Source organism: Cydia strobilella, chromosome Z (assembly GCF_947568885.1).
Source record: "Cydia strobilella chromosome Z, ilCydStro3.1, whole genome shotgun sequence".
Classification (NCBI taxonomy): Eukaryota; Metazoa; Arthropoda; class Insecta; order Lepidoptera; family Tortricidae; genus Cydia; species Cydia strobilella.
The window spans coordinates 6,026,759-6,049,216 of record NC_086068.1 but is presented as its reverse complement, the minus strand read 5'-3'; the positions used below and the strand labels follow the sequence as shown (position 1 = coordinate 6,049,216).

At 39.1% G+C, this 22,458-nt stretch overlaps 1 protein-coding gene and 1 long non-coding RNA gene across 2 annotated transcripts in view; both read right to left on the bottom strand.

Annotated features, from left to right (window-relative positions):
* The window catches only part of LOC134754525 (uncharacterized), a 267,264-nt gene that overhangs the window by 8,574 nt on the left and 236,232 nt on the right, over positions 1–22,458 (bottom strand). The window lies entirely within an intron of this gene.
* On the bottom strand, positions 1,362–21,544 carry LOC134754291 (protein GPR107). Its single transcript, XM_063690522.1, has 12 exons — positions 21,373–21,544; positions 17,274–17,384; positions 14,516–14,670; positions 13,377–13,510; positions 11,999–12,087; positions 10,177–10,281; positions 7,143–7,426; positions 6,579–6,696; positions 5,723–5,853; positions 3,853–3,994; positions 2,531–2,676; positions 1,362–1,520 (listed from the first exon to the last, which is right to left on the bottom strand). The coding sequence occupies exons 1-12, from the start codon at positions 21,457–21,459 to the stop codon at positions 1,412–1,414; spliced, it is 1,611 nt and encodes a 536-aa protein (XP_063546592.1). The 5' UTR covers positions 21,460–21,544; the 3' UTR covers positions 1,362–1,411.

Below are 22,458 nucleotides of genomic sequence, written 5' to 3'. Positions count from 1 at the left end.
GCGGCAATATGCTGGCTCATAGATTCACTCGCTGTACTGTAAAACTATCTCTTTTTAGAGCGTACTGCCAAAGTTTTTACACGAGTGGTCTATGGGTCAGCTTTACGCAGCGGGCGTACAATGCACTAAGAGTGCAATACAATAACGCATTCAGGGCCCTGATGCGGCTCCCTCGTTATTGCAGCGCGTCGGGCATGTTTGCAGATGCGGCCGTCGACGATTTTTATGTTATAATACGCAAAAAGTCGGCGTCCGTTATACGACGTGTGCGAGGGAGCGGCAACAGCATCCTGCAGATGATAGCGGACAGGCTGGACTCGCCCGTCCTCGGCCGCTTCATGGATCTGCATGTTATGAGATGGAGTTCACGGGATGCATGAAGCGGCGGAGGGGGTGGTCGCATCTTATATGTTTTTGTTTTTTGTTTTGTAATTTTAATTTAATTTAATTTTAGTTTAGTTTTCCTTTCCTTTTAATAATATTCTAACATAGCTCTTAAGTAAAGAGTTACTAACCATATTATGGAACCTATGATTTCTGAATTAAATGATTCTTATTTTATTTATTTTAGTGTCGAGTAGCAGTACTGATAGTTTCGCTACTTGACGCTAGATGTAGGCTACGAAAGTTCTCCCAGGTACATTGTCAATGCCCACCGCCTTCTTATTACGGAGGGACAGAGCTTCAGGAGGCGATCTGGACGCTGTTCTCTAAAATGTGGGAAGAAGAGCGAGTACCTGCTGACTTTCGAGTATCTCGCATCTGCTCCGTATGCGTATCGCCGCTATACTTTTACTCAACCTCGTACCTGCAACACTCATTTGATGACAAATACACCCGTATTCCGAATAAAAGAAAAGCGACATTTCCATCAAATGATAGTTGCAGATATGAGGTTGAGTAAGTATAGCGACGATATTTTTATATAAGCTTCACTGTCTCCATGTCTCATTGCCTACGTGGAAATAAAATAATTATTAAATAACGTGATTTCAAAATTTGCTATACAATGATGACGGCAAAGTCCCAAGCTATATTCATAGTATAAAACACGTTACCGCTATTTCTGAGTTAGTCTAAGCTATTTTTGCACCAACTTTGACAGATTATACACTGAAAGTGCCACTAAATACGTTATTGTCATATTAATTGACGGTGGTACTCCCACACTTTTTTTCTGTCAAAATCAGCGCAAAGCTAGCTTTTAGCTAAACGATTTTTTTCATAGTCTTTAGCACTCCCAAACTCTAAAGTACAGTCGCCATCAGATATATCGGAGCAGATATATCTGAACACGCACTCGTAACGCCTTGACAATAGAGGCGTGTTCAGATATTTGTGAGCGCGTTGGCTGCTCCGATATATCTGATGGCGACTGTACAAGATATAAAACTAACTAGGAAAGCATACGCTAGTCGGAATTGTAGCCGTCCTGCATGAGAGGCACCGTGTCTTCTCGCTTCCTCTCGCCGCGGTGCGGTATCTTCGTTACTCCCTCTAGCACGCCGATTTCCGATAGGCTGAAAACGATGAACTGGGTTTTAAAGTCTGCCAATAGTTCACTTGTTTTACTGGTTGTCTGTCTGTAGTAGTCTAAATCTATATTTTTTAGGGTTCCGTAGCCAGAGGGTAAAAATGGACTCCGCTGTCCGTCTCGCATTCGCAGTTGAAATTTTCACAGATGATGTATTTCTGTTGCCGCTATAACAACAAATACTAAAAAGTACGGAACCCTCGGTGGGTGAGTCCGACTCGTACTTGTCCGGTTATTGTTTTTAGTTGGTTTTGCGTCACTGCGAAAACTAAATCTCCAAAGCGCCACCTAGCGCAAATTTCCGCTTTCGTAAGAACGCCACGTAACGCACGCTCCAAGCGTTTACCCATAGAAGGTAGGATTCTATAGAAGTGGCCTACCGCATGCGCCCGTGAGGGCCAGAACATACGTAATGCGACAATATGATTGGTCGAGTAGATTTGTAGCCCACCATAAACCATACAAAGGGTCTGGCCGCATTTCTATAGTGAAACTGCCCCTGGCTGAAGTGTATAACTTTCTTAGGTACATTTATTTGTCTTACATTAAATAATTTTACGGTGTAGACTCACTTGTTGTAGTGTTGTTGTGTGTCACTATTAGTGCTTGAGAAAGGAGACTTAGGCTCTCCGAAACATGTCGCGCGAGTGACTAAAACAAATGTGTCTAAACCGTGAAATTATTTAATGTTAGTATGTCTCACAACAGTTTAAATTCGGTTTATTTGTCTTGTTATATCGTTTTACTAAATTCCAAGCCTAGAATCCCCTTGGTTTGGATTAAAAAAAAATGTTTTTGTTTTTTTTTTATAGCTAAACTAGTAGTTTGGATGACTTTACACTTTGGATGGTAAATGCACCGAATAGTTAAAAAAACAGCCTAACGTGTGCGGCGCGTCATCGTGAACATTGTCGAAATGCAAGAAGGTGGACATCGGACATTGGGCATTTTATTATAGCCAGCCGCGCATGTCAGTGAACCTTCAAGGTAACTCACACGAGCGCGTCGTCCGTCGTGTTGGGCGTGAAGTACGGGTTGGCGGCGGCAGGTCGGAACTTATAGCCGGTCATAACGAAGAACACGAACGTTGCCAGCTCGCGCGACATCTCGTCTATCCACGAGTACTGGAACGGCACCGTTATCTGTCGGACAGGACGGGACAAACATTAAATATTTATAATAATAATAATTCAGCCTATATACGTCCCACTGTTGAGCACAGACCTCCTCACATGCGCGAGAGGGCTTCGGCTATAGTCCCCACGCCAGCCTAATGCGGATTGCGGACTTCACATACACCTTTGAATTTCTTATGTATGCAGGTTTCCTCACGTTTACCTTCACCGAAAAGCTAGTGGTAAATATCAAATGATATTTCGTACATAAGTTCCGAAAAACTTATTGGTACGACGGGGTTTGAACCCGCGACCTCCGGATTGAAAGTCGGACGTCATATCCACTCGGCCACCACCGCTGACATTGAATATTTATTAAAATATATGAAAATGTATGTGCCGTGAGTTTGTCATGCCATGCAATTTCGAGTCTCAAAATATTTATTTCGGACAGGTGGAGCCACACTGAGGTCGGTATCAGTGTTATATATGTTTCTAAGTAATACATTTTTATAGTAAACAAAAATACCACGTCCAATATCCAAATAACTATACATTGGTCCTATTGACCCTGTCCACACAATACCAGAAAAAATATTGAATTTGGTTAAAGATGTAATCTTGGTTCATATGGTGGCTAAAAATAAATGCAATTCCGTTGCCAGGGAGGTTTTGGGATTATACTGAGCAACTTTTACTATGGGACCAAACACGAAATCGCAAAAATAAATTACCCTCCCATAGAAAACGGACCAGCCAAAATGTAAGAAACAGCCAAATTCTTTTTCGCGATTTCGGATTTGGTCCCATAGTAAAAGTTGCTCAGTGTAATCCCAAAACCTCCCTGGCAACGGGAATGCACTTATTTTTTAGCCACCGTGTATAGAAGGTTAGAAGGATTTTTGGGTAAATTTTATTAGCCCATACCATAGACATAGTATATACAAGTAGTTATAGACGCGCCACCGAGCGACCGGGGGTAAGAGAAAGAATATTCATATAAAATTTGGACAGCAAAGGATTTTTTCTCTTCCACTTATAAATTTCGGTATTTCGCCACCGCCTCCTACCTATGATGCCGGTCGGTGATAAGGACAAAGCATGGCACTATTTTCTCTTTCCTCCTATTGGAATCGCAATAAGACTATCTTTCTCTATCAAAGAGTGTCAGGCCCTTGGCCCATACATTACTCGTATATTTACCTTGAGCAGATAGACGATGAACCTCGTGAAGTATATGTAACACACGACCATTATGTAGAAGTGGCGGAACAACTTCAGTTTCCGCAGGTTGATCGCTGCTTTGCCGTCGGTGCTCGACGCGTCTTGCAAGTGGCGTATCGACCTGTGAGGTAAAATGGTTTTCTATTAATATTTAGATCAGTACGGTTGAACTCACTATTATTTTTAGTCGCGACGAGGCGGGCGGCGCGGTGCACGAAGTACAGCCCCCGAGGGCACTCGTGCCTGAGGAAGGATTCCCGACGAATCCGAAACATGTCGACAGAAGCGACTAAAAATAACAGTGAGTGAAACCGTACTGATCTAAATACTTTGAAATATGTCTCACGATAGTTTAATTTCGATTGTTTTTCTATGGTCTGTTTTTTTAATCCATACATAATATTATAAATGCGAAAGTGTGTCTGTCTGTCTGTTACTTCTTCACGCTTAAACCGCTGAACCGATTTAGTTGAAATTTGGTATAGAGATAGTTTGAGTGCCGGGAAAGGATATAGGGTAGTTTTTATCCCAGAAATCATCCTTTAAGGGCGTGATAAGGAGGGATGGAAGTTTGTATGGGGAATCGATAAAAAGCAAATTGGATAAAAAATAAGCTAGACTTATATTGACCGGGATATAGACCGTGATTACCTTTTGTATTATTTGTGAGCTCCCGATATTTCGACGCAGTTACATGCATCATGTTCACGGGTGACTGAAGATAGCGGGTGGGTGTCAAAGTTGTGTAGACAGCGCTCTGTCTACCCTCATTCTTGCGCGTCGTCGGCAAATAATACAAAAGGTAATCACGGTCTATATCCCGGTCAATATAAGTCTAGTGAAACTAACCGTGATTCATTCAAAACTCTAAAAAATAAGCTACCCAAATTACTAACTCCACGCAGACAAAGTCGCGGGCAAAAGCTAGTATAATTATAATTATGAAGCACTGCCCATAGTAAATAGTAGGTACGTAACACTCATTTGTTTATTGCTAGAAAATATAAGGAGTAGTATTTTATAGTTATAAAACAGACTATACACACGATAGATTTAAGCAGTAGATGTGCCATTTAAACACGAAACTATACACGGTGGCTAAAAAATAAGTGCATTCCACTTGCTAGGGAGGTTATGCGATTATACAGAGCAACTTTTACTATGGGACCAACCACGAAATCCATCTCCTTCTGCCGCATAAGTGCGTCCTTTACGTTTGACGTTGACATATATAACGTAGATCAAAAAACCACGTATTTCATCAATAATTGTACGTCGATGCCTTGATATATCAATATTAAGTTATTTATTAAGAGATACTTGCCCGTCATATCAGCAGATCATTCATAAACACCTTGAATTCAGATCACAATCCACCAACATGAAATTTCAGGCCAACCGCCTTTAAAACACGTTATCTTCTGAGTTTAATTACATTTTGTTTTATTGAATTTGTTGTTTACTATTTCTTTTCTGCGTAAAATAACTAGTTTAACACAGAAATATTTTAAAATAAAAATCATTATTTACATAGAAATGTCAAAAAAATTATTGTTGTGACAAGTCAACTGGTGTTGCCACTATGTTTTGCCTTTAGTTCTATTTTATTTCATTTCTACTATTTTATGTCGTACGAATACTATTCTACTTGTAGTTGTTCGGGACTTGCGACGCCTTGTACAGTCGCCATCAGATATATCGGAGCGGCCGAGGTGCTCAAAAATATCTGAACACGCACCTAGCGCCTTGACAATAGAGGCGTGTTCAGATATTTGTGAGCACCTTGGCCGCTCCGATATAACTGATGGCGACTGTAGTATAAATCTAAAGAAATACAACAGTAACTTACCACACGACGGGGAACAGAATGGCACCGCAGCACAGGAGATCCACCAAAATGAAGGTGTCGCTCCACGCGTTGTGCTCCGCCGCGCCCTCTTCGCTCTCCGCTATTATTATTTCTGCCACGTTTGCAACCACCTAATAATTCAAACATAAACCCTGAAACCTGACGAATACCTTCAAAGTGTCATTAGAATAAGAATAATTAGCCTCATGCATGAAGTTTATATTTGAACGAAATATGTTTTATTCGGATGTTTGTTACCGTTATATCATGTTACAAATGCATTTCCGTTTCTAAATTACCATTTAATTGCTTAAAATTATAAATAAAAAGTACAAAGATTTGCCCGCGAAAAGCTAGTGAGCGAAACGCTCGAAACGCCACGTGACGTCACGCGTTCGACAGTTTAGTGTCATTAGTAGCAAACGTCAGTTGGGCCGCCCAACGTGTGACGTCATCACGCTCTGTCGAATTCGCGCCAAAAATTATGAGCGTTTCAACCGCTCAAAAAATTTCAACATTTTAAATATTTTTTAATGAAATAATGTTAAGATTTACAAAAGTATTTTTATCATTTCCGGTGTTCCAACGATATAAATTATGAATCCAAAAATAAAAATAAATTCATGCATGGAGCTAATTCATTTATTCATGGCGAACTACATTTCATACAAACGTATTACAAAGAAAAAGTATATTTAAAACAAAAAGTATATAGTTTAACACGAAATGGTCCCGCCTCAGCATAATGCTAACTCTAAAGTCAGCGCTGGTCTTCTGGCGAGACCATTTGTGGGCCACGAACGTTCGAGCTGCTGAGGTGAAAAAAAAATTACCCAAATAACTAATAATAAAATACCTGCAGTGGTATGACGATCATGAACAGTTTCTTGTCCCGGTCAGCCAGGATGTGTTTGATGAAGTTCCAGCCCGTACCGACGAGCACTATTGTCACGAACAACACTGCGCCTTTTAACCTGACAAACATAGACATAGTATATACAAGTAGTTATAGACATGAAACCGAGCGACCAGGGGAAGAGAAAGACATATTCATGTATTGACAGTTTTTTTTTTATGTGATATTCAGCAAACGAGCAGACGAGCCGCCTGATGGGAAGCAGTCATCGTCGCCCATGGACGTAAGCAACATCACAGGAGCCACTTAAGCATTGCCGATCCTTGAGAACCCTAAATACCCGCTTCTTGAAGAATCCCATGTCGTAGCACAAAGGAAATACCTCAGGAGGCAACTCATTCCACATTCTGCACGTTCTGGGAAGAAACGAGCGGGATGCCCGCTTATTTATGGTGTGCCATGTGTCTAAGAAGTGAGGATGAGTTTTGCTCAGTTTCATGTATGCTGTCTGTTTGCGCGTCCGTCTCTCTCTAAACACGCCCGTCTTTGTGACAGTATACTCACAGGTGAGTGATATAGTAGAGTATGGCCCACGCCGTGACGTGCTCGCCCCTCGTCCTGATGAAATAGTAGTTGATCCCGTGGAAGGCCAACGAAAGCGCCTTGAGGTACGCCAGCACGCACATGAGGATGTGTATCCGGTACACGGGGTGCTTGCTGCTCTTGAGGATGAAGGTCCAAAAACCGGCCGAGAGCAGGAATATGAGCGACATCGTGCTGTATAAGGCGGGGAGCGGCATCTCGCCGGCTGACAGGAAATTGCCGTCGTTGCTTTCGTATATTTCTATCTGAAATAGATTTTATCTTATAGCTCGGCTGAATTTCACCTTCCCATACAAACGGAGTTTCGTTCTTTTAAAACTACGTGTTGGATTTTAATGAAACTTTGCATATACAATGACATGAGGTATATCTAGGTCTGTAATTAGGTTATATAGCTCCAGTTTATAAAACAAACGACATAGAGCAAAAACAAGTTTAGTATGAAAAATGTGAATTCGATGTTTTTTTAGGGTTCCGTACCCAAAGGGTAAAAACGGGACCCTATTACTAAGACTCCGCTGTCCGTCTGTCTGTCTGTCTGTCTGTCACCAGGCTGTATCTCATGAACCGTGATAGCTAGACAGTTGAAATTTTCACAGATGATGTATTTCTGTTGCCGCTATAACAACAAATACTGAAAACAGAATAATACAAATATTTAAATGGGGCTCCCATACAACAAATGTGATTTTTTGTGGTTTTTTCCGTAATGGTACGGAACCCTTCGTGCGCGAGTCCGACTCGCACTTGGCCGGTTTTATTTAACTATGGTATCTAAAGCTACATAAACTGATTAAAGACGTAGATATACGTAGAGAGCAATCTAGCTAGTCGTTTTAAAATGAGAGCGTAACTGCGTTTGTATGGAGAACCGAGGTTGCCGGGGACTATTAATGAAATAAACTTCATTTTATCTTAGTAAGGTATTTCACATGTACAATTTCTTGGTCTAATGTGGGTCCGCGTCTCACATTTTGCTTAATGAGAGAGTGCGACGCAATGCACATTGGGGGTCATCCATTAATTACATCACACGAATTTGAAGATTTTTTTTGACCTCTCCCCTCCTTGTCACACTTGGTCACATTTGGCTAGCCCCTCCCCCCTCGTGTGACGTCACATATTTGGTTTTTTTTTCAACGAAATCAACAATTTCAATTAGTTTTTATTATTTTAACAAAAAAAAATGTTTTCCAAGTGCTATGTTACAAATTTCTAATTTTATTTTTTATTTTATTTATTTTATTACAATTATAAGCTTACAGTAATACCAAAGCGCCTATAATGCTAACAACAGTATTTAGCAATACATAATGAAACAGTAGATTTATATCATATATTATGTAACAGTAAATCTGATGTACATTTATGTTTAAATGAATTCATTACATAATGAGCGTATTTTACAAATCAAAGTGTGCCAGCTATCGGCGAACACGTCGGCATCCTGGCTTAAGGGGCTACCTGAGGTTTTCATCGATTTTTGACAAGTTTTGAATCGTATCTCCTACTTTTGCACTACATATAGAATTATAAGACAAGCGGCTATCGGTTCTTCAATCTTTTATCTCCATTTTTGTCTACCGGATTGTGAAAAAAATTAATACTTATTTATTTATGATTGTTTTAAACATTGTCTAAAAAAACACTTTTTTCGTATCTCGATTGCTGTGAAAGATCTTACTTATACAAAATCTACATATTTGGGTTCGTCTTAGACGTCTCTAAAAATTTGTCTAAGGTTTTAATTTTAAACTAATTAACACAAAAGTTATGGCCAGAAAACCAGTTTTTTGGCCTAAAATTGTTCAACTTTGATGCCAAATATTTCGAAAACAATGAACTTTGAAGTAAATATGGGCTATATTGCTAAAATCCGTTGCTGTTAATATGATAAGCTACAAAAAACATTAGAAAACTAAGGGATTCAAATCGAAGGACATTGGGGCATGGGATCCCCTTAAAACGAGTTGGTTGAGCTGCGCTGGGGCGTGCGCACTTGCGCCGGGCGCGTTGCCGGCGCGGCGCGTGCGAGGCCCCGCCGTCGGCGCCACGAACAGCGGCCGGCGGCGGCGTCCCGCTCGTCCGTATTGCTCGGGCACAAAGAGACGGATACCTTCCAACGCCACAGGGTTGTCTATTTTCCCTCTTATCAAAAGGCTGTAGTGAACGGCAAGATGCAGCTTACGTCTAAAACTGAGGGTCTCGAGTCCGACCATACCTGCTACCATAGAGTAACTTATACTAGAGCGGTACTGTCATAGTAAATTTTGTAACCCCAGTAAATTCACTGCCATCTGTCGACACTTTAAAACTAAAAATAAATATTTATAAAAATACGATAAAATGTATTTAAATATGGATAAATGACTTTTTTTATTTGCATTAATTATTTTTATGATTTTGACCCATGATCTTTAACTGATATGCGTTAAAATTATAAATAACAAACGAAACCGTCAACGCCCTCTATACGAGTGTAGGAAAAAACTAGTGGCGCCCTCTGATCGAGAATCAAATTTTCGTGATTTTCAAGGCACGTTTTTTCCTTAGACTGTATCCATCTATTACGGAGTTATATCTATCTTTGCTGCTACAAATGGTGACGGATATAGGAAAGGATAATATACGTACTGCCTCTTGTAGAGATGTCGAGCAAATTTTTTCTGAACTCGTTCAAGTAAGAGCTTATAATTCAGTTCAACAGGGTCCCATATTATAGAACTGAATTCGAGCTTACTACGTACGTAGGCATTGTACAGAAGTATTGGTACGGTCGTGCTAGAAAACTGCGGTGACGTACGCATTACAAATCCCAGCATTTTATTTGCACTCTTTACCACTGAATTTATATGACTAATTATAACACGAAGCCGATTTTAGGGATAACTCCCGCCTCCCGCCGGAACAATATAGGCCTTTGTCCTTCAGTATACCTACGTGAAATTAGATCTTTTTCGAGCAAGTGTGATGAAAATAAACATTGTTTACTTACAACAAAGTTCATAGCGGGTGTAACTCCCTTGTCAGTCTTTGGGCAGTTGTGGAAGTAGAGGTTGTACAGCCCCTCCTCGCGCACGGATGCCACGTACATTGCGAACTGGGGAAACAAAAGGTTATCAAAACTCGATGTGTAGTGAGGGATGTAAGATATAAGCGTTATATAGCAAACATCCATACTAACACCCATAGGTTAGCCGGAAGAGATCCCTTATAGGGATAAGCACGCCTTTGTACCTAAATTTATATGAATTTCATGTTAACCGTTTTTTGTACAATAAAGTACACTACTACTACTAACAATTTTACTACTGTGAGCCCCTGGACTTAGTAGAACAGCATAAATACCTTGGACTTATAATAGATAATAAATTTAATTGGAGTCCGCACATTGACCATGTATGTAAGAGACTAAGAGCCGTACTCAGTAACCTGACAATACTTAAAAACAAAATGCCGTATAATACACTCCGTCTAATATACATGGCCATGGCTGACTCGGTGATAAACTATGGAATATCTAGCTATGGCAGAACCCACAAAAGTCACCTACAGCGAATATATAGTTTACAGTTAAGAATCTTAAAATCCATTGTACCACTAAAAATCAAATATAAACATAAACATAATTATGATAACTTATTCCAACATTGTATAATAATGAATGTGTATGATAAAGTGAAACTAGCGATAGTATTAGAATATAGACATAAATTGGAAAGTCTGAATAGGTATGACAGGCCAACTAACCTTAGAGTACTGTTAAATAAAAAATATTTCAATATACCAAGTAGCAACAACTATTATGGGCAAAGAGTCTGGTCGAGTTATTTGCCACACATCTTAAATAGTCTTCCTAGAGATATAATAGATAATTTAGAAGAGGGTAAGCCCCATAAAATTAAAATCATGATAAAAAAGCACTGCCCGAATATTTAAGTTAACCTCATAATTGTTATATATAGCATATTATACCATAGACCATACTTAGCATACAATCTATTAGAATGTAGATTAGGCTAAGTCTGTAAATAGTCTTTGTAATCTTTCTTGAAATAAACAGTTTAAATTTTAATTTTTTTTTTTTTTTTTTTAAACTACTACTACTACTAATATACTAATCCATGCTAAGCTCATGCCTATGCTTGTGCATGCAAGTAATAAATGCGAAAGTGTGTCTGTCTGTTACCTCTTCACGCTTAAAACGCTGAACCGATTTAGTTGAAATTTGGTATAGAGATAGTTTCGAGTCCCGGGGAAGGACATAGGGTAGTTTTTATCCCAGAAATCATCCTTGGAGGGGGTCAACTCCACGCAGACGAAGTCGCGGGCAAAAGCTAGTTTCATATATATAAAAAAACTTCCTTATATTCAAGTGTAAAGAAAATGGGTAATTGTGTATAGAATTGTTATGCAATGGTGGTACGTGGTGTTTCGCATTAATTGTTCTTTAGTGCATTCAAGTAACGAATGTTTTTTGTAGCAGTATAATGTTAAATTTATAATAATGTCGCAATTGATCAAACGAAGCCATATATCGCAGTTATAATATTAAACTCTACCGGCATCTATTAAAGTTCAAATTTCAACAAATATTTTTTATGACATGCACTAGAGCGGGCCCCTAGGGCTCCGAGAAGCTTCTGTGCGGGCTCCGCGAGAAAAAGCGAAAACAAATCAATAAAGGTCTCCTATATCTCTGGTTCACGGTTAATTTGACAAATGAAACTTTTTCATTTGGGGGCTCCGTCAAATATTTTGCTGTGTCGCCAAAAGAAGTTTGAGAACCGCTGCATTAGAGGATGCAAATAACTCACACTGGTATTGTAATAATCGAAGCCATTTTTTGTTTCTTTTGTTATGGGCAGATGGGCGCACGAGCAAGGAGGCACGCATTCCGGACCCTCTGAAAAGTACAAACAAGTTTCGTCATTTAAATAAAATAAAAAAAATTGTGTAACATGCAGTGGGTTACAGGTGTGTCGAATCCTCCGTTTAAGTTTAATATAACTTGTATTGGGAGGAATTTGCTCTTTCATACAGAGGTTCTAGCCGACTTATGAATCTTAATTATGATTATTAAGTTAGGATCTAGCATGCTTTATTTACAATAATAGTTAGGGGACCGATAGAAGTCCATAATAGTATTGAACATAATACCTGTGATAGTATAGAGTTGATTATAATTTGAAGTTGATGTAAATACTTAACCTAACTTACAACTAAAACCACTGTACAGGTTGAGTTACGCCAAAGAGTATTTCTGTTTCCTCGTAGGTTTTACCTTTAAGCCAGTTAGTAATGATACTTTTACATTCTCCTAATTTTCTTGTGTAGATATTTGTCTGCCTATTCAATTTGCAATCTAGCAAATGCAGTTATACTGATGTTACTTTGATTACTACTTTTTGATAATGTGATGTTTCACTTATTTAAAGTAAAGAAATATAATACAACACTTGAAACTCTGAGAGCGTTGAGAAGTGTGTGTGGTGTGAGATTACAAGATAGAATTAGGAACAGTGTGATAAGGGAAAAGTGTGGACTGAGCGAAGATGTAGTGACAAAAATTGAGAAAGGTATGTTGAGATGGTTTGGACACGTGGAAAGAATGAGTGAAAGAAGGCTAACAAAGATAGTGTATAAGGGAGAGGTAGAAACGGGAGTTGGAAGGGGCAGACCTCAGCGGACCTTCTCTGATCACATCGGGGAAATCCTGAAGAAAGGCCAGGTCAAGAGCACCCTAAACCGGCGAGCGTGTATGAGGAATGTTATGAAAGTAAAGGAAGCGAAAGAGGTATGTCAGGATCGTAGCAAGTGGAAATCCGTGGTCTCTGCCTACCCCTCCGGGAAATAGGCGTGATTATATGTATGTATGTATGTACTTGAAACTCTCGAGTTTTGTACACAATTAATGTCATTAAAGTGTCTAAAGCGACTAAATTTCATTATTTTACCTTTTTTCCGACGTTTCAGCTAGGTTACACTAGCTACATGGTTTCGAGGTCATCCCACTATGCCCAACAGTGGGCTAGACAGCTATACTCACTGTCGGCAGACCGCTTGGTGATGTAAGGGCGCCGCCAGAAGCTACTCCGCTTGGCGCGATCCGTATCTGTGACCGGTTGTGATACAGATGCATGGTTTCAAGGTTGTCCCACTATGCCCAACAGTGGGCTAGACAGCTATACTCACTGTCAGCAGACCGCTTGGTGATGTAAGGGTGCCGCCAGAAGCTACTCCGCTTGGCGCGGTCCAGTGGTATCTGCGATCGGTTCTGGTACAGATGCATGGCTTTCAGGTCGTTGCCTTTGCAAGTTATGTTTAACCTGCAAACGAGAAAATGACAATATTTAGGAAATGACCTCTTTATATATAGGTAGTTACATGTTATAATACAAGTCTATACACTGATTAAAAAGCCTTTTGCTATTGGTATAAAGGTAAAATTTTGTAAATTTTAAGTTATTACCAGTATTTAATAGTACATTATTGCAGAGGCCGGGAAAGGGCAATACGTGGATGAGTTTCGATTTTGTCGAACGACGCGAAGCCGAGGCATATATAGTGCTTTTCTCCAAACATACGAGGAAATAAGGTTAAATAATCATTATTTAAGCATCAAGCATCACTCAAATCGAACCTTCACATCAAAAACGTCAAAATCGCTAGTGGGCGTAAGCGCGAGCAGGTGTCCTTTCCATAACGGTGCGCGGCAACTTCAATGGCTAGACACCAAAATTCAAGTTGCTGAAGTCTTATCTTAAGGAACACGATGGCGGGGTGCTGCGGAGACGTGTTGCTGCTCTCGCTGTCCTTTAGAAAGGACATCATCACAACAACAATCGAAGTGAGTGTTGTTCTGATTCTGATGATGTCCTGAAGTTGTTGAAGTCCATCTTAAGGAATACGATGGTGGGGTGCTGCGGAGACGTGTTGCTGCTCTCGCTGTCCTTTAGAAAGGACATCATCAGAACAACAATCGAAGTGAGTGTTGTTCTGATTCTGATGATGTCCTGAAGTTGTTGAAGTCCATCTTAAGGAACACGATGGTGGGGTACTGGGGGGAGGCGTAGCTGCTCACGGTGTCCTTTAGGAAGGAAGTATTCAGAACAACACTCACTTCAAATTGTTAAAATCCATCTTAAGGAACACGATGGCGGAGTGCTGCGGGGTGGCGAAGCTGCTCTCGCTGTCCTTTAGGAAGGACATCATCAGAACAACACCCTCTTCAAGTTGAAGTCCATATTAAGGAACACGATGGCGGGGTGCTGCGGGGACGTGTTGCTGTTCTCGCTGTCCTTTAGGAAGGACATCATCAGAACAACACTCACCTCAAGTTGTTGAAGTCCATCTTAAGGAACACGATGGCGGGGTGCTGCGAGGACGTGTAGCTGCTCTCGCTGTCCTTTAGGAAGCACATGTCGGAATGTGCCTCTAAGTACGGGCTGATGGCGTCATTCACTGTGCGGTCGAGGGTGAAACCGTACTAGAAAAAATAAATAGCTACAGTCAATATAAAGAAAAGATCATTCATTTAGGTCTTTTCATAATATGTGACGTTTTCAACCAAAAAGTACCACATTGTCGCTAGTCGACAAGGTTGATTTTAAATTGAAGCTATATGGAAATAGCGCCTTATTGACCACCGACAATAAGTACTCTTTTGGTTGAGAATGGCACATATAAACATGAACTTATATCATATAATTTCATTTTGACGCTTGGAGAGCCTTTATGACCCGGCCACGACTACTCGCGGCGGCGGCGACGGCGAGCGGCGGCCATAGGTGGGAACGAAAGGTCCGCTCGCTGTGTCTCGCTCCAACCTATGGCCGCCGCTCGCCGCTGCCGCCGCCGCGCGATGTCGTGGCCGGTCCGTTACACCTCCAAATCTTATTAGTACATGTTAGTGTTTTCTCTGACATTGGGGGCCTTTTACACCTTTAATTTTAATGTATTATTAAGCGTAGAGACTATACATCCTTGTTCTATTATAGTAATTCTATATTTTAAAATTATCTGCAATATTTACCTAAGTATTGGCTGTTGCACTTATAAATGTTGTTAAGTATTTTTAGTGTCACTATAATATCACTGCAGGGTTCGAAATTATCCAGATAATTACAGTCTTTGATAATTATTGCGATAATTATCCGATATTATCGGATAATTATTCCAGGTATGGATGGTGCTATATTTATTTTCTTGGTGCAAAATTTTAAAATCTCGTCTTAGAATCTTCGTAAATTTTAGGTTATTATCAAATCGATAATTATCAGGCATAAAAATCATTTAATAAGGTCTCCCCTCAAATTATGAGACTGTGGGCTTGGACGAAGCCAAGAAAGCTTGGTCAAGTGCTTGCCCGAGCAAGGATTTCCCAACTCATCCAAATTGTCAAAGGAGCTGGGACGACATCATGTGCCAAATTTCAATGAATTCCCTCCTAAGCCGTAGTACAGGCCGCGAACGGGCCAGACTACTGGCTTCGGCGTCGAGGGAGTCCAGTGAGTGGCTCCGGGCATATCCTTCACCAAACATCGGAACCTTCCTCACGCCGGACACCCTCCGCATCGCGACCTGTCTTCGGCTTGGAGCCCGCATCTGTGCTCCACACAGGTTCCTCTGCGGCAGTGAGGTCGACGAATTAGGACACCACGGGTTGTCCTGCCAAAGAAGTGCTGGCCGCTTTTCTAGACACGCCGCACTTAATGACATAATCCGCCGGTCTCTTGCATCCGTCAACGTGCCAGCTTCGCTGGAGCCAGCTGGCATCGCCAGGGACGACGGCAAGAGACCGGACGGTATGTCTTTGGTTCCGTGGAGTTTGGTATCGAGGCACTCATCATCAAACATCAGCTCAGGTGGGGTGGCCACGTCGTGCGCATGGGCAATAACAGATTACCCAAAGCTGTGTTCTATTCCGAGCTCTCTAGCGGAAAAAGGAAACAGGGGGGTCAGTACTTGCACCATAAAGACGTCCTCAAGCGTCACCTATCCACTTGCGGTATACCGAGCGATTCCTGGGAGGAAAGCGCGATGTGTAGAACGGCATGGCGCGCAACTGTTCATAAAAGTGTAGAGCAATACGAGCAGCAGCGCTTAGAAGACTTGGATGCTAAGAGCCATCTCCGTAAGACGCGCCCGAAGCCTTCGTACACCTACACCTACAATTCAGCCGGCCAGCTCCATTGCGTACCATGCAATCGTATCTTCAAAACCAAGTTTGGCTTCGCAAGCCACATTAGAGCGTTCCATGTTTCCCATTAAAAACGGTTGGAGTCGCCGTCGTCGGACACGGCGAGGAGGACATTATTAGCATCGCAATTCAGCGGGGAAATGCTGCCAGCATCCTCGGCACCATGCCAAAGGGGCCACATTTTCTAGATGTATTTTAGTTTTATTTAGTTTTAGTTTTTAGTTTTAATTTAGTTTTATTTTATAAATAAGTTCGTTTTTAAGAAATGTATTGTTATAGAAATACTTAATAGACTAGAATTAAATACCTATATTATACAATAAATGATTATGATTATTAAATAATTGAACTTGGATATCTCAGGAACAGCCAGTCAAGTAATCTCGTATGTTTTCTATGAGACAGGCCTTTTTTCATTCGCTCCATATAAAATTACTAGACTTCGTTCGCGTAGAAGTAGTTAAAAACATGACACCCAGTTTGGGGTTACCAAAATGGGGTTGAATTTCAAAAAAATCTTTCTTAATGTTGCTTATATTTGAAGAATATATGTTTCATATTTCTACCGTCAACGGTTTCGGTTGTAGGTATGTAGTTTGTATACATTATGAATATTAATATATTTATTTACATACAAGATATATACAGTGGTATTACGTAAACGAAATTAATAATAATAACTAGCTTAAATCTAAAATAGGTCCTTGAGGCAACAAACTAAGAATGCTGGCGGCATTTCCTCGCTGTATCGCAATGCTGATACGTTGGGCGAGGAAGCCGCCAGCTCTTCGGTCACCAGTTACGTCAACCAGACGCTTCGCGATTTCTGCATTATGAATTAATTGCATGCAATATTGCGGCTTTGTGTACAATATACTGAATGTACATACCTCTCCGGGTTCCACGTTTGAGGGTAGTTTGAAGTTGACCATGCGAACATCGAGCACCCCGCCTTGGAAGAACCCGAAGGTGGTCAGGTCCACATAGTGCCGGTAATCATCCTGAAACATTACAATATTCATTACTAGCTTTTGCCCTCGACTTCGTCTGCGCAGAGTTAGTAATTTGGGTAGCTTATTTTTTATCCAATCTGCTTTTTATCGATTCCCCATACAAACATCCACCCCCCTTTTCACCCCTTTAAAGGATGACTTTTGGGATAAAAACTAATGTCCTTCTCTTAGACTCAAACTATCTCTATAACAAATTTCAAGTAAATTGGTTCAGCGGTTTAAGCGTGAAGAGGACAGACAGACAGACAAACACACTTTCGCATTTATAATATTAGTAATATGGATTAAGTAGTCTCCTCATGACTTTGGCTGCGCAACACCGCTAGGAGGCCTTACTCCTCCTACAGACCTCGCCTCGCCGCCATAAAGCCATCCCATACTATCGAAATTGCGCTCTCATACAAAACGGCAAAACGGCATGCTTGCATGACATGAAACTTAGCTTGAATATTTACGTAATACATATGCAGGGTGGAAAAAAATAATGGGCCCTGCAGCGGCATCATGGTCGCATTTTTATCACCTGTCATGCCATGTGTCACTTTCGCACTTACATATTTGTTAGAACGTGACAGGCATGGTGACAAACGATAAAGAGCCGACTATCTTAGCCCTACTGGAGGGAAAGTGCCTTAAAACCTTAAGTTAGCTCATTTTACTTGAACGAAACATTATCTTGTTTTTAAAAAGAATCAAAACTGTATTCAAAGGTTTTTAATTTTTTTTTTTCCATGTTGCTTGTCTAAAAATATTCTTGAGTAAGTGCTAAATATTCGATTTTATAGATATTTTGTACGACAGATGAGTGCAAGACTTAATGTTTCTAGGAGAAACGTAATTATTAACATTAACTTTACTAGTAGAATAAAATAGAGGGTGTTTATTTTTTGAAATTTATTGTCGGTTCGATTCACGGACGAGACAAGTGAATTAAAAAAAACTTTAAATGCAGTTTTGTTTCTTTTTAAAAATGAAAGAATGTTTCCTTTAAGTAAAATGAGCTAACTTAAGGTTTTAAGATACTTTGCCTCCAGGGCCCATACATTTTTTCCACGCTGTATATCTATGTCTTTGTATGGGAGCCCCACTTAAATATTTATTTTATTATGTTTTAAGTATTTGTTGTTATTGCGGCAACAGAAATACATTATCTGTAAATTTTTTAACTGTCTAGCTATCACGGTTCATGAGATACAGCCTGGGGACAGACGGACAGATGGATGGACAGCAAAGTCTTAGTAATAGGGTCCAGTTTTTACCCTTTGGGTACGGAACCCTAAAAACACAGCCATACTTTATATTTTATTAAAGAAGTATCCTTAATTTGGCACTTAAGTGAAATATAATTATTGTTGCAAAAAAAGACCAAAACATGTAAACATTATAAATTAACCCATCCTTAATAAATCAGTGTAAAGGTAGGTACGTTTTTGTTATATATGGAACTAGCTTCTGCCCGCGACTTCGTCTGCGTAGAATTAGTATTTTTGGGTAGCTTCTTTTTTTATCCAATCTGCTTTTTATTGATTTCCTATCCTATACCAACTTCCTTATATTCTTATTTGAAAGACAATTCTAACTTCTAACGCCTTGATTAAATGTAAAGAAAATGATTCAATTTGAGCATAATACTTACATCATTGTCAGGCGAGGCATCAATTATCTCACTTTCGGAGTTGAAGTGAGATAATTTTCACCCTCTTGAGGGATGACTTCCGGGAAAAAACTATCCTATGTCCTTCCCCGGGACTCAAACAATCTCTATGTCAAATTTCAACTAAATCGGTTCAGCAGTTTAAGCGTTAAGAGGTAACACACAGACAGACAGACAGACTTTCGCATTTATAATATTATATTAGTATGGATAGTATGAATAATAACATATATTAGGTATGAATTATTATTATCACATTGACAAATTAATATAAAAAGCCACTATTGGGGATCTCATATTATTTTCAATGTGACAGGTACAAATTGGCATAAAAATGGCTGTTGATTGTATCTATATGCAAAATACTTTCATTAATGTGTTATATACACTAATGGAATTTAGAGGAATGCAAAAAAAGTACTTACTAATACTAATTTTGTAATTACTTTAGGTGCTGTAATCCAGTAATTTAATCAATAAATAAATCAATCAATTAAACCTTTTTTTGCGTTCCTCTAAATTTGTCCATGAGTATAGTAATATGGTATGTTTTATTAAATTAAATTAAATTGTCATTTATTTCAGGCCTAATACACCCATATGTGTTAGTAACTTACATAGCTAATAAAAATAATGTTAGTGCTATTACAAAACAAATTAACATGCAAATTAACTAATGACTAGGAGCTAACTTAGGGCTAGGACACACCGGATGAGCCTTATAAATCTAACATATCACCATATTTATATATGTAGTTATTTAACTTTAAGCTCTGAATGACTATGCCATATGTTAATAAATACATACAAAAATAAATGAATATTGAATTCGCTCAGCAGCATGGTAACCCAAGTGTTGGAGCTGTTAGATTCCTGAATGAAAAATAATATTTTAACCATGAATACTTTGAAGGTTGGTGATTGAACTGTAATTGTCAATTTTTTTCCTGCCATGAAAAACATTTTTTTAAACCACAACTAATTATGTATTAAATTTATAGTATACTTTATATATATTTATCTTATTTATTTGAAACTAATATGGCATCATTGTACATGTCAAATCATACAAATTCTCAAAATCCTCAGCACTCAGCAGAATCAAGAGAGAAGTGTATGTATGTAAGTAACAATCGGCAACATACTTATTTCCTGAATTAGAGCAGAGTAATCATCAGAAATAGAAGTTTTTGTGGCAAAAATGAGTGTTTGAGAAAATGAAACATCGATAAATCGGTTAACGATAAGTAATAGATTAATATTTAAAAGATGTAACTTCTACTTGCTGTAGGTAAGTTTCTACTGAGAAATTTCAAGAATGCAAATCAATTACAAAGCGGTACATAATTTATTTATTACATATATTTAGTACTTAAAAATTTAAACGTAAACATGTAGTATACCGTGCCAAAATAGAAGAAGATATTGAACGTGTTGTGTATCGCGATAACTAGCTTCTTATAACATGTAATAAATATCTATAATGATAAGGTAACATCGATAACAGACATGTCGATATTTCATTTTGTCAATCACTTTATTTTGCCACAAAAACCAATGTCTGGTAATCATGGACTCATTGAAATGATTTCAATCAATGTGTTACAGATTGATGATAGGTAATTATGGTTTTATTTCAACAAATAGTGCTGTTGTAAGTTTTGCTAACACTAGTCTTCTTATGCCAGCACTTTGCTGTATTTGGCAAATATTTGTGTTGCATCTTTTGTTTTGTATGTCAAAGGAAAGAGATGCAACACGAATATTTGCCTAATAAGGCGAAGTGTGGTGGCAGCATTACTCTAATGTTTTCTTTAAACTTACAAACATTGAAAGGAGAATCATAATAAAATGGAAATACTGGTCCTGTGTGCATGTTAAACCCGGGATCTTATAACATATATAAGCAAAAGCAGCATAATAAGGACTTATTTATATATATATATACTAACGCAACTTATGTAAATAGCTATGCATTAAATTATGTAGTTTTATTGACATGCACAATTTATAACTCCCAACTAATATTTGCAGAATAAAATTATATATATAGTTTCCTGGATACCGAATAAAATGGCACGAATAATTTAGCACAGCTCTGAAAACAATAACCACTATAACCAGCCAACCGTAAAGTTGATCGTCATTAATCCAATATACCAACATGAATATGTTCACTTAATTTTAAATTCTAAAATAAACGATGCTGTTTGACATGGTTTACAGAATAAGTTTACATCCCGACACGTGTTATTAAATATATTACTCCGTTTAAACTAGCAGGAGCAACAGAAAATAGTAAAATATGTTTATTATCCTTACCGTAAGAGGCAACTTGTGTATTCTGGCTTTTACTGCAACAATAACAGTTAGTACGATTACCGAAATTATCTTCATTAAATAAACCATGTTTCATGACTAGTCTCGTAATGTTTTGGCGAAAAATGCGTTAGTTTCAATAATAATTTTCTGTTATACGTTATAACAGTTTCATTTTCAGTGTACTTGACCAGACTTGACTGGACTTGGACTGACTGCGACTGTCTGTTTGATTCTCCACAGATAACATTTTTTCTTTTCGTTTATCTTGTTTATCTGGACAGCTTTTCCAAGGCGTAGACATAGAGCTCCGTGTCGTTTGCGGCGCGCGGACGCTGCAACATTGTAAATAAATATCACGCGTAACGAACTATACAAATGTAAGAGATGTAAGGATGTTTCACTTCATGTAAATAAATGTGATTCATGAGAATTTGTGTTTATTTTGCAATTTACTTGATCCTGGGATTTTCATTTATTTACAGTCTGGCAAAAAAGAGTAGTAATTAAAAAGTGGCAACACTGTAGTGTCTTCCCTTTCAAATTAATCTAAGAAAAACGGGACGACACTACAGTGTTGCCACTTTTTAATTTCTACTCTTTTGCCACTGTAGCTGGCGCGGTTGCACGGACTTGTGTTAACAGCGCCATCTATGGGACTCCCTCTATTCTCTATCGAACCCTTGATGCATGGAGACTATATAAAGGAGCCAAATCTCTATGTATGAAAAGTGTCCATCAAAAAACAGTAATTAGGCGGCGCCATCATACACCGAAATACTACCAAAAACAACCTACGTAATGTGGTCGGGTTATTGTTGCCTTATATTTCACCTGCGATCTTTGTGGCAGAAAGTGTCGTGCTGCGATTGGACTTTACAGCCACAGGAAGAGATGTGCCGCACCTCCGATCTCCGACGGCGCACAGACCTCTTCTTCATAATAAACTGTCGCTGTAACAGTCATCTGTCAAGATGCTGTGGCCAATAATGATATACATGTCCCAGAGCCTGACTAGCGCCCCCGGAGAGATTAGGAACTATTATTTAAAGCTGAAAGCGGTCACTTTTGCAACAATTCTGCCATAAG